General features: G+C 40.7%; 1 protein-coding gene across 1 annotated transcript; it reads left to right on the top strand.

The window, feature by feature from the left end:
- The first annotated feature begins 4,858 nt into the window (after window positions 1-4,858).
- On the top strand, window positions 4,859-9,598 carry MC5R (melanocortin 5 receptor). The gene is made up of 2 exons (XM_045457142.1): window positions 4,859-4,983; window positions 6,300-9,598. The coding sequence occupies exon 2, from the start codon at window positions 6,326-6,328 to the stop codon at window positions 7,301-7,303; it is 978 nt and encodes a 325-aa protein (XP_045313098.1). The 5' UTR covers window positions 4,859-4,983; window positions 6,300-6,325; the 3' UTR covers window positions 7,304-9,598.
- The last annotated feature ends 1,069 nt before the right edge of the window (window positions 9,599-10,667 follow it).

The raw sequence follows: 10,667 nt of genomic DNA, 5'->3' as shown, positions 1-10,667 counted from the left end.
TAAGCTGGACGAAATGGACAAATTCCTAAGCACCCACACACTACCAAAACTCAAATGGGAAGAAATAGAAAATTTGAACATTCCCATAACTAGTGAAGAAATTGAATCAGTTATCAAAAATCTCCCAACAATAAGAGTCCAGGACCAGATGGCTCCCCTGGGGAATTCTACCAGACATTTAAAGCAGAGTTAATGCCTATCCTTCTCAAGCTGTTCCAACAAATAGAAAGGGGAGGAAAACTTCTGGACTCATTCTATGAAGCCAGCATTACTTTGATTCCCAAACCAGACAGAGACCCAGAAAAAAAAAGGGAACTACAGGTCAATATCCCTGATGAATATGGACGCAAAAATTCTCAATAAGATACTAGCGAATTGAATTCAACAGCATATAAAAAGAATTATTCACCATGATCAAGTGGGATTCATTCCTGGACTGCAGGGTTGGTTCAATGTTTGCAAATCAATCAATGTGATAGATCACATTAAAAAAAGAAAAGATGAGAACCTTATGATCCTGTCAATAGATGCAGAAAAATACAACATTGACAAAATACAGCATCCTTTCTTAATAAAAACCCTCAAGAAAGTCGCGATAGAAGGAACATAACTAAACATCATAAAATCCATTTTGAAAAGCCCACAGCTAATATCATCCTCAATAGGGAAAACCTGAGAGCTTTCCTCCTGAGATCAGGAACACGACAGGGATGTCCACTCTCACCACTGTTGTTAAACATAGTGTTGGAAGTCCTAGCATCAGCAATCAGACAACAAAATGAAATAAAAGACATCAAAATTAGCAAAGATAAAGTCACACTTTCACTTTTCTCAGAGGACAGGATACTCTACGTGGGAAAACTGAAAGACTCCACTGAAAGGCTGCTAGAACTGATACATGAATTCAGCAAAGTTGCAGGGTATAAAATCAACGTACAGAAATCGGGTGCATTCCTATAGACCAATAATGAAGCAACAGAAAGGGAAATGAAGAAACTGATCCTATTCACAACTGCACTAAGAACCATAAAATACCTAAGAATTAACTTAACCAAATATATAAAAGATTGGTATGCTGAAAACTATAGAAAGCTTATGAAGGAAATTGAAGAAGACACAATGAAAGGGAAAAACATCCCATGCCCATGGATTGGAAGAAAAAATATTGTTAAAATGTCAATACTACCCAAAGCAATCTACACATTTAATGCAACCCAATCAAAATTGCACCAGCATTCTTCTCAAAGCTAGAACAAACAATCCTGAAATTTTTATGGCACCACAGAAAACCCAAATAGGCAAAGTAATATTGAAGATGAAAATCAAAGCAGGAAGCATCACAATCCCAGACTTTAGCCTCTACTACAAACTGTAATCATCAAGGCAGTATGGTACTGGCACAAAGACAGACACATAGACCAATGGAATAGAATAGAGACCCCAGAATTGGACCCACAAATGTATGGCCAACTAATCTTTGACAAAGCAGGAAAGAGTATCCAATGGAAAAAAAGACAGTCTCTTTAACAAATGGTGCTGGGAGAACTAGACAGCAACATGCAGAAGAATGAAACTAGACCACTTTCTTACACCATACACAAAAATAAACTCAAAATGGATGAAGGACCTGAAGGACCTGAAGGACCTGAATGTGAGACAGGAAACCATCAAAACCCTAGAGGAGAAAGCAGGCCTCAGCCACAGCAATTTCTTAGTTGACACACCTCCAAAAGCAAGGGAATTAAAAGCAAAAATGAACTATTGGGACCTCATCAAGATACAAAGCTTCTGCACTGCAAAGGAAACAATCAACAAAACTAAAAGGCAATCGACAGAATGGGGAAAGATATTTGCAAATGATATATTGGATAAAAGACTAGTATCCAAAAATCTATAAAGAACTCACCGAACTCCACACCAGAAAAACAAATAATCCAGTGAAGAAATGGGCAGAAGACATGAATAGACACTTTTCCAAAGAAGACATCCAGATGGCCAATAGGCACATGAAGATATGCTCAGCGTCACTCATCATCAGGGAAATACAAATCAAAACCACACTCAGATACCACCTCACGCTGGTCAGAGTGGCTAACAGAATAAATCAGGAAACTATAGAGGCTGGCCAGGATGTGAAGAAACGGGAACCCTCTTGCACTGCTGGTGGGAATGCAAACTGGTGTAGCCGCTCTTGAAAACAGTGTGGAGTTTCCTCAAAAAATTAAAAATAGAACTACCCTATGACCCAGCAATAGCACTGCTAGGAATTTACCCAAGGGATACAGGAGTGCTGATACATAGGGGCACTTGTACTCCAATGTTTATAGCAGCACTTTCAACAATGGCCAAATTATGGAAAAAGCCTAACTTTCCATCAACTGACGAATGGATAAAGAGATGTGGTTTATACATAAATGGAATACTACTTGGTAATGAAAAAGAGTGAAATCTGGCCATTTGCAGCAATGTGGATGGAAGTGGATGGTATTATGCTAATGGAAATAAGCCAGGCAGAGAAAGACAGATACCATATGTTTTCACTCACATGTGGATCTTGAGAAACTTAACAGAAGACCATGAGGGAGGGAAAGGGGGAAAGAAGTTACAGGGAGAGAGGGTGGCAAACCATAAGAGACTCTTAAATACTGAGAACAAACTGAGGATTGGTGGGGGGTGAGGGAGAGGGGAAAGTGAGTGATGGGCATGGAGGAGGGCTCTTGTTGGGATGAGCACTGGGTGTTGTATGGAAACCAATTTGGCAATAAATTATATTTCAAAAAATAAAAAATATAAAGAATAGTAGTTGAACAACACACAGAAAAACTTGTTTACAATAAAAAGTTTTTTCCACAAAAAAATAAATAAATAAAAATAAAAGATTAAGTCTGGTAATAACCGGGGTTCCTTGCACTGGGCATCAAGCTGGGGAATTGCTTGGACTCTGGACTCAGACTGCCAGGGTTCTTGCCTAACTGTGCTTCCTGCCAGTGTCAGGAACTTGAGTTTGCCATGTCACCTCTCTATGCATTGTGAAACAAGACTGGTAATAGGACCGACTTCCTAGTAAAGATTAAGGTAATTCATGTACTGAGTATCTGTGCGTAGGCTTAGAGATACCATATGACCATCATCAAAGACAGCCATGCCATGTAGTCCAGACAATTATCTTTAATAGAAACCTCTAGTTTTACTATTTTGTTGGGAAACCAGGATCTTTTGAACAGCCTTCTGTGATCTAGAATATGAGGGACAAATAGAGAATGCTTGAATCTTATGTTTTGTCATCCATTCCCTTTGTGGAAACAAGCACTACTATTCTCAGTGAAAGAAATCTCTTCACAAAATTCCATCCTATGGCTTTCAAAATGGCACTAAGACACTAGTGTCACTGGACCACTTAGTTTGTGGCCTTGTGTTCCCTGTTGGAAAGGTTGTCTGATGAAGTGTGAAGCTCTAGTCACATTTCTGGTAATAAAGCAGCCCTGAACATTTCAGCCCTGGGCTTGTCCTGGCAGTACTTGTGCATCTTTCTCTTGGGTTGTGTGATAAAGATCCTTTTGAGAGAAGAGGTCAGTGTTTTAGGTAGCAGAGGTCTTGAAACCATTGCCAAAAGCCAGGATATTTGGCCAGAGGAATGTCTATTTTCTTCTTTTTCTAGTGGCAGACAGTCTTGAGCCAACAAAGGGGTGTGTAATCAGAGTCACAATTGAGGGCTTCCTAGACTCTGGTTTCTCAGTGATAAGGGAGCCTCAGGTCGGCTGAGGACAAAGTGCAAGCTAGGGCAACCTCCTCCCACCCCCTGCTGCTAGGTGAGATGTCTGTGATATTCCTCAGGCACTCTTGGTTGCCCAAGGCCAAAGAAAGGAAAGAAAACAAATGGCGAACTGACAGAGATCACAGTCATACAGGACATGGGTCTCCATCAGTTTACAAATATCTTAGTAAATTACAAGAAAAAGGCAATCTTATCAATAGCTTAATCTCCAGAAACCTATAAACTCAGTTTCCTGGAGTCCCAACATCACCCCTCCATGATATGGGGAACAAAGGCAAGAAGGAAATGACAGGTAAAATTAAGTTTCCTCATAACCTGCAGCCCATTGGTAGATACTTGAGGCTGGCAGAGTAAAAAGTTTCTCCAGGAACTCCCTACTGTCTTAATTTAATGTTTTGCTACAGGGAAAAACAACCTTAGCTTGACAATAGCTAGGACTCCAGTATCTTGTGAATCTTCCTTAGCATATGAAAATCCCATTGAAAACTTCCCCTTGACTTTACCTCCCCCAACTCCCAAATATATAACCACAGGGTCCGATGCAGCTCTTTCTGCCCGCAGGTCCTGTCCCATGCCTTAATAAAATACATTTTTGCACCAAAGACGTCTTCAAGTATTCTTTCTTGGTCCATTGGCTCCTGATCCCCCACTATCACTGCAAAAATCTCATCACCCGGGACTGGCTGTCCTGGATAGAAGGACTTAACAGGGATGGGAGAAGCTGAGCTGTCACACTTTCTGACAGCATTTGCATCAGTGCATAAGAGAAAAAGAAAAAGAAGCAATGTCAAAAAGATCAACTAGCTAGAAAATACATCTGAACGCACTTTTGGGGAAAGATTATCCACAAATAGGAGAACACTGTTCTATGCAAGTGTCACCAGAGCTCCAAAGGCCAATGGCCAGAGCTACCAGGAGGGGCATGCTCTGTCTCTGACCACTAGGTGGTAGCTCAGCCCCTGACTGAGAAGAGAGAAGGCACAGACTCCCATCTAGAGGAGGCGGCGACAGAGAGGCGGGCCTGCTAGGCTGCATAAAGGCAAGGGAACTGTGACTGAGGCTCAAGCTGCCTTAGCACTTTGTTCAGAAGATCCTATCCTAGGGTGATGGCATTTAGCCTGTGGATGCCAGGTACCCAGGCTGAGCTAGCATCCTCAGTGAAGAGCCCAAGGGCTGCTGTGCAAGAAAAGAAGCACGAGGGACCACTGGTAAATAGCCAAACTTTCTCTTAAAATTGCCTTGAAAGGAATGCAAAATCATGTCTAACCTACATGTAGGAGGCAGGTAACTGGTTATTTAAACAATCTGATATGATGTTTAACATAATAATACAATTGGTCATTATCTCTGAGATAGAATTAGACATAAATAACAAATGATTACTGTTCAATGCCTACTTTGTATCGATGATGAGAATGAGAATGCTGACAGAAATTCTAACTCTCTCCCTAGATGTGGTCTGAGTTTGGAGGACAAAGGCATTTGTGAATATAAATCATGGGAGAGAAACTGAGCAATAAAAGAGTGAAACGTCTTGCTCTAGGATTTCGCAAATTTAAATCCCTTGTTTCTTTGTACTGTGTTTCTGGGAATTTTAAATCTGTTAATCACACTTTGTGGAATTTCAAATGCAGAAGTCAGGGAAAATATTTATAAAGTTAAAAACAGCATTCTGTGAGCTCCAATTTTAACACATGTGCAATCTAAATTTACGTATTGAAGACAGTAACTTTTTACATGTAATTATGCTCAGATTAACAGATCACAGTAGTCTTAGTTACAACTAGGGAGACTGAGTCCTAGCAGGTTTTAGAAGTGTGTGAGGACAAATGTTGACAAGACACCTGTCTTTTCTCTCTTAAGAGAACGTGGGCCTGTATATCATTTAGAAATCTGTGCTCGCTTGAGAAAAATGCAGTCCATAGCCTCAGAAATGTAAAAATCAGACTGGAAGGGACTTTGTAGGTTATGAGTTTGGTACAGTTTTAAGAGCAAACTTGGGTGCCAGGACAACAAGCATAAAAAGTGAAACCATTCTGGGCACACTGAGATGTCTGGTCATTCCAGTAAGAGGTATGTGAAAGAATGGAAACTCAAAGGCAGAGGAGGATGGTGAAAATTCTAAGCCTGTGTGCATGTTGGAGAGACACTATTCCAGGGTTCCAGGCAGACTGGGACACACTAGCCTCATGCTAATGTGTTGAGCCTATTCAACCTCATTCTTAGGGTGTGCTAGCTTTTGGCATGCTGTTGTACTTCTGTGGTAGACTGTTGACTTCTCAGAATCATGGATTAAAACCCGTTTTACAGGGGCACCTGTGGCTCAGTCGGTTAAGTGTCTGACTTCTGCTCAGGTCATGATCTCGCAGTGAGTTGGAGCCCTGAGTCAGGCTCTGTGCTGACAGTTCAGAGCCTGGAGCCTGCTTGATTCTGTGTCTCCCTCTCTCTCTGCCCCTCCCCCACTTACTCTCTGTCTCTCAAAAATGAATAAATGTTAAAAAATTTAAAAAAACCTGTTTTACAGTAAATTTGTTGCCAAGAAGAGGAGCAATGAATTCCTCATTTCACGTGCTTTTCTTGGATCTCAACCTGAATGCCACAGAAGGCAACTTTTCAGGACCAAATGTCAAGAACAAATCTTCCCCATGTGAAGAGATGGGCATCGCTGTGGAAGTGTTTCTGACTCTGGGTCTCATCAGCCTCTTGGAGAACATCTTGGTCATAGGTGCCATAGTGAAGAACAAGAACTTGCACTCCCCCATGTATTTCTTTGTGTGCAGTTTAGCAGTAGCTGACATGCTGGTGAGCATGTCTAACACCTGGGAGACCATTACCATATATTTAATAAATAATAAGCACCTGGTGATAGCAGATGCCTTTGTGCGTCACATCGACAATGTGTTTGACTCCATGATCTGCATTTCTGTGGTGGCCTCCATGTGCAGTTTGCTGGCCATTGCAGTGGATAGGTATGTCACCATCTTCTATGCTCTGCGCTACCACCACATCATGACAGTGAAGCGTTCTGGGGTAATTATTGCGTGTATCTGGACCTTTTGCACAGGCTGTGGCATTGTTTTCATCATTTACTATGAATCCACTTATGTCATCATTTGCCTCATCTCCATGTTCTTTACCATGTTGTTCCTCATGGCGTCTCTATATATACACATGTTCCTCCTGGCAAGGGCTCATGTCAAGCGGATAGCAGCTCTTCGTGGATACAGCTCCGTGCGGCAAATGACCAGCATGAAAGGAGCTGTCACCCTGACCATGCTGCTGGGCATTTTTATCGTGTGCTGGGCTCCGTTCTTTCTCCATCTTATTTTGATGATTTCTTGCCCCCAGAACCTCTACTGTTCTTGCTTTATGTCTTACTTCAATATGTACCTTATACTCATCATGTGTAATTCTGTGATTGATCCTCTGATATATGCCTTCCGCAGCCAGGAGATGAGGAAGTCCTTTAAAGAGATTATTTGTTGCCATACCTTCAGAATACCCTGTAGGTTCCTTGGCAGGTATTAAACAAAAAGTTTTTCTCCCTGTGGCTCTCTTTTATCCTTCATTTACCTTATGACAAAATCAGTTGGTACAGCCAAGGAGTAAGCCAGAAAACTAGAAATCAAAAATGTGTAGAACTGTTTCTCTTTTTTCTGTTGAATTTGTGCTTCACTTTTTCCCCCTGTGGCAGTTGTTAGGTCAGACATGCATATGTTGCTTTTAAAATTTGGGAATGCGGCGTGACAATTTTTTACTGTCCTGTTTTCCTCTTACTTTTTCTTCTGCTCCCACCCATTTCTGGTAGTCCAATCTATCCTCCATCTAGTAAGTGTGTGCTCAGGGAAGATAAAACATCTTGGGTGCAGGTCTCAGTGTGAGGAATAGCTATAACTGAAACTATAATTATAACTGAAAGAAAGGCTGTGTGATTGCTTTCTTTCCATGGAAGCAGTTTCATAATTTTGCTTGATGCTCGTGGGAGTCATGCATGCTTTTCAAGGCAGAATTGAGTGGTCAAATTCTTTGCGTTTGAAATTTCCATTTCCATTTCCATTTCATTTGTTATAGGATGACTCTACAGCTCTCTTTTTCTGAACTTTTGATTTTATGGCTTATGTTCATAATTGTCCAAGAATGGAATTTCCTTACCTACACTCTGTCAATCATGTTTTTGCACTTACCTGGACATAAACCTTCATGCTACAAACCTTGCTTCATGTAATGTGAAAGTCTCTGTGACCCTTTCTTAATTGTCTTATTCTGATTCACTCCAGGGTTTCCAAATGAGTGTTTTGGGGTCATGTCAGGGACTCTAGGTGCCCCCATCCTGCATGTAGCACATGCCCATAGCCAAGTTATCTTTGAACTTCTCAGAATCTGTCATGGAGTCTGAAACCCCCTCACCATATTCTTTTCACATTGCAATCTAACTCCAGCAGCCGGGGGTCAGGTGCCTATCTTTAACACAGGGAGTCTTGTTTTTTCCAATGTAGAATGGAGGGGGAAAATATGAGTTCAGGTCTTAACTTTGCCACCAACCAGCAATGTTACCATAATCATCTCATTTCAGATTCCACATCTGTGCTGACCTCATAGGATGGCCATGAGAACTGTATGGAAAAAATGTGAGAACACTTTAAAAACTTGTGAAGCACCATAAAGATTGATTATTTATTTTAAAGAAATGTTGCACATAGAATAAATACTAGGAAAAGATGCACCAGTCAGTGGTTGGAGGAATGGCCCAGAAACCAGGAGGCCTGCTTTGCCATAGAGCAGTTCTGTTATGTTGGGCAAGTCTCTGACCACTGGGTCGCAATGTTCTTATCTGAAGTGAAGAGCTTGGTCCTTACAGCTCTCATATTTTTGTATTAATATCTTCTCTTTTGTTTTGGATATCCATGTCTAGACTGTTCCCAATAAAGGAAATAGTATAAATAAAGCTATGGTCCATTAGGGTCACATAATGATGAACTGTCAACAGCTCAGGGGCAGAGGAACTTCTTGGGTATGGCTCACATAAATAACTTATAGACATGATACCCACCCTTGACAGCTCAGAGTCTAGGAAAACAGAACAAAACAAAACAAAACAAAACAGTGCTGGTACAAGCAGGAAAATGCATAAAACATCCAATGCTTTGGAAAATGGCAAATTAGCAGGTTGTTGACAACTGAGGTGTGAAGGGACAGCTAGCTCTTCAAATGTTTCTGGTCCTTTTAACTGAACAATCTTGTGTGTATCCATTAATGTAAGTGATCAGTATGCAATTATGATGGGAAACCACAGTCCATGTTTTACATGGGACATCTCAGGAACCTAGGTTCTGTGAATGCTGGCTCCTCAGCCTATATGCTCATCTCTGTGGTCCTGTTGTCTGCAGCAGTTTCTGGTACAGAGTAGGCACTCAGGTGATGTTTGTTATTGTTGCTAAACAAATGTGTACTTAATCTGCTGCTCAATAGCAGATTGCCTGGTAGCATTCACTGAGTGCTAATTGAGGTCACTAGGTCTCTGATCCTTGGGTATAGTCAAACTTTGGCTCTAGAGGTTTACATTGACTTCACCTGGGAACCCAGTACTTGTTAGGCTCACTCTCTGCTCTGGTGCTTCATGGTTTCAAACAAGGTCTGACCTTTTCTATAAGGAAATGCTTTAAGGAAATGCTCAAATGTCTTAATATCTATATGAATGAGACAGAAATAACCAGTATTGAGATGTGTCTTCAGTTGGAAGGAATACATGTATATAGTGACATGGTAAATATCTGTAAACGAGCCAATCCCTAGAATCCCAACACAAAGTCCCACTGCCCCCTCCCCCCCCGCCCAAAATAATCTGTGTAACTGTTGTATGGTACTATATATTAACTTTTGTTGCTTATGCAGGGACTTTATATGATGTAAAAATATGTGTTCAAAGAAATGGTTAATAAAATGGAAGGACCAGACCACTCATTTTAACTGGTCATTCTGATGTGTGATATTCAGAGTATTTTTGGTCTTCCTGCCAAATTGTCAGTAACTGCTGCAAAATGAGAAGGTACATTCATTGGTGATGAAGTGTCCTTGACAGTATTTATCATCTGTAGGATGGCCAATTTCTCAGTTCCAAATGATTTAACTCCTGAAAATAAAACAAAATTGTAAACTTGACATTATATACTGTCCCCAAATCTGTTTTTTTAGTAAACAAATAAGCATTTTGGGGGATATCAACTATTAGTACTCAGTATGGGGCTAAAACCAGTGGCCATTAGATAATGTCCACCTCTGCTTATGAGGCATAAATTATTTCAAAGTGTGAATATTTCAAGATACATAGAAACATTGTCCATAATTCAAGATGCTGCACATAAGTGTGAATTTATGAGGCCTTGTCTCTTCTAGGTTGTAATGGCAATTTTCGTTGGTGGAATGTGGGGTGCACATCAGAGTTTTGGGGTGCAGGAATAACTTTGAAAAGGTAAAAAATGTCTCTACATCAGGTCCAGATGTGGCTCTTCTTGATCTGGAGACCAATAAACCAAAAGGATAATTTTTGTGATACCTTCCCTCAAGCCAGTGAATAATGGTGGAATAATGGTGGACCACACAGATACTCCCATTCAAGAATGAGAAGAATAGGAAACAGGCATTATACTTTCAGGGCTCACCAGCACCCTGTGGCTACTGCCACCATATTGGACAGTTCAGATCTAGACCTATTTCTTAGGTTTGTTGTATATTTCTCCTTTTGCCTCATGACTTTTTCTTTCTTTCTTTCTTTCTTTCTTTCTTTCTTTCTTTCTTTCTTTTTTTCTTCCTTCCTTCCTTCCGTCCTTCCTTCCTTCCTTCCTTCCTTCTTTCTTTTTATTCACGTATTCTTTGAGTCTAACAGGCTTTGGGG

The sequence above is a fragment of the Leopardus geoffroyi genome, chromosome D3, assembly GCF_018350155.1.
Source record: "Leopardus geoffroyi isolate Oge1 chromosome D3, O.geoffroyi_Oge1_pat1.0, whole genome shotgun sequence".
Lineage (NCBI taxonomy): Eukaryota > Metazoa > Chordata > Mammalia > Carnivora > Felidae > Leopardus > Leopardus geoffroyi.
Note: the sequence above shows the minus strand (reverse complement) of the source record. Positions and strands in the feature narration are given on the sequence as shown.

Bases quoted from the DNA above. Each gene is read 5' to 3' on its own strand.
- MC5R (XM_045457142.1), top strand. From the start codon at position 6,326: ATGAATTCCTCATTTCACGTGCTTTTCTTGGATCTCAACCTGAATGCC.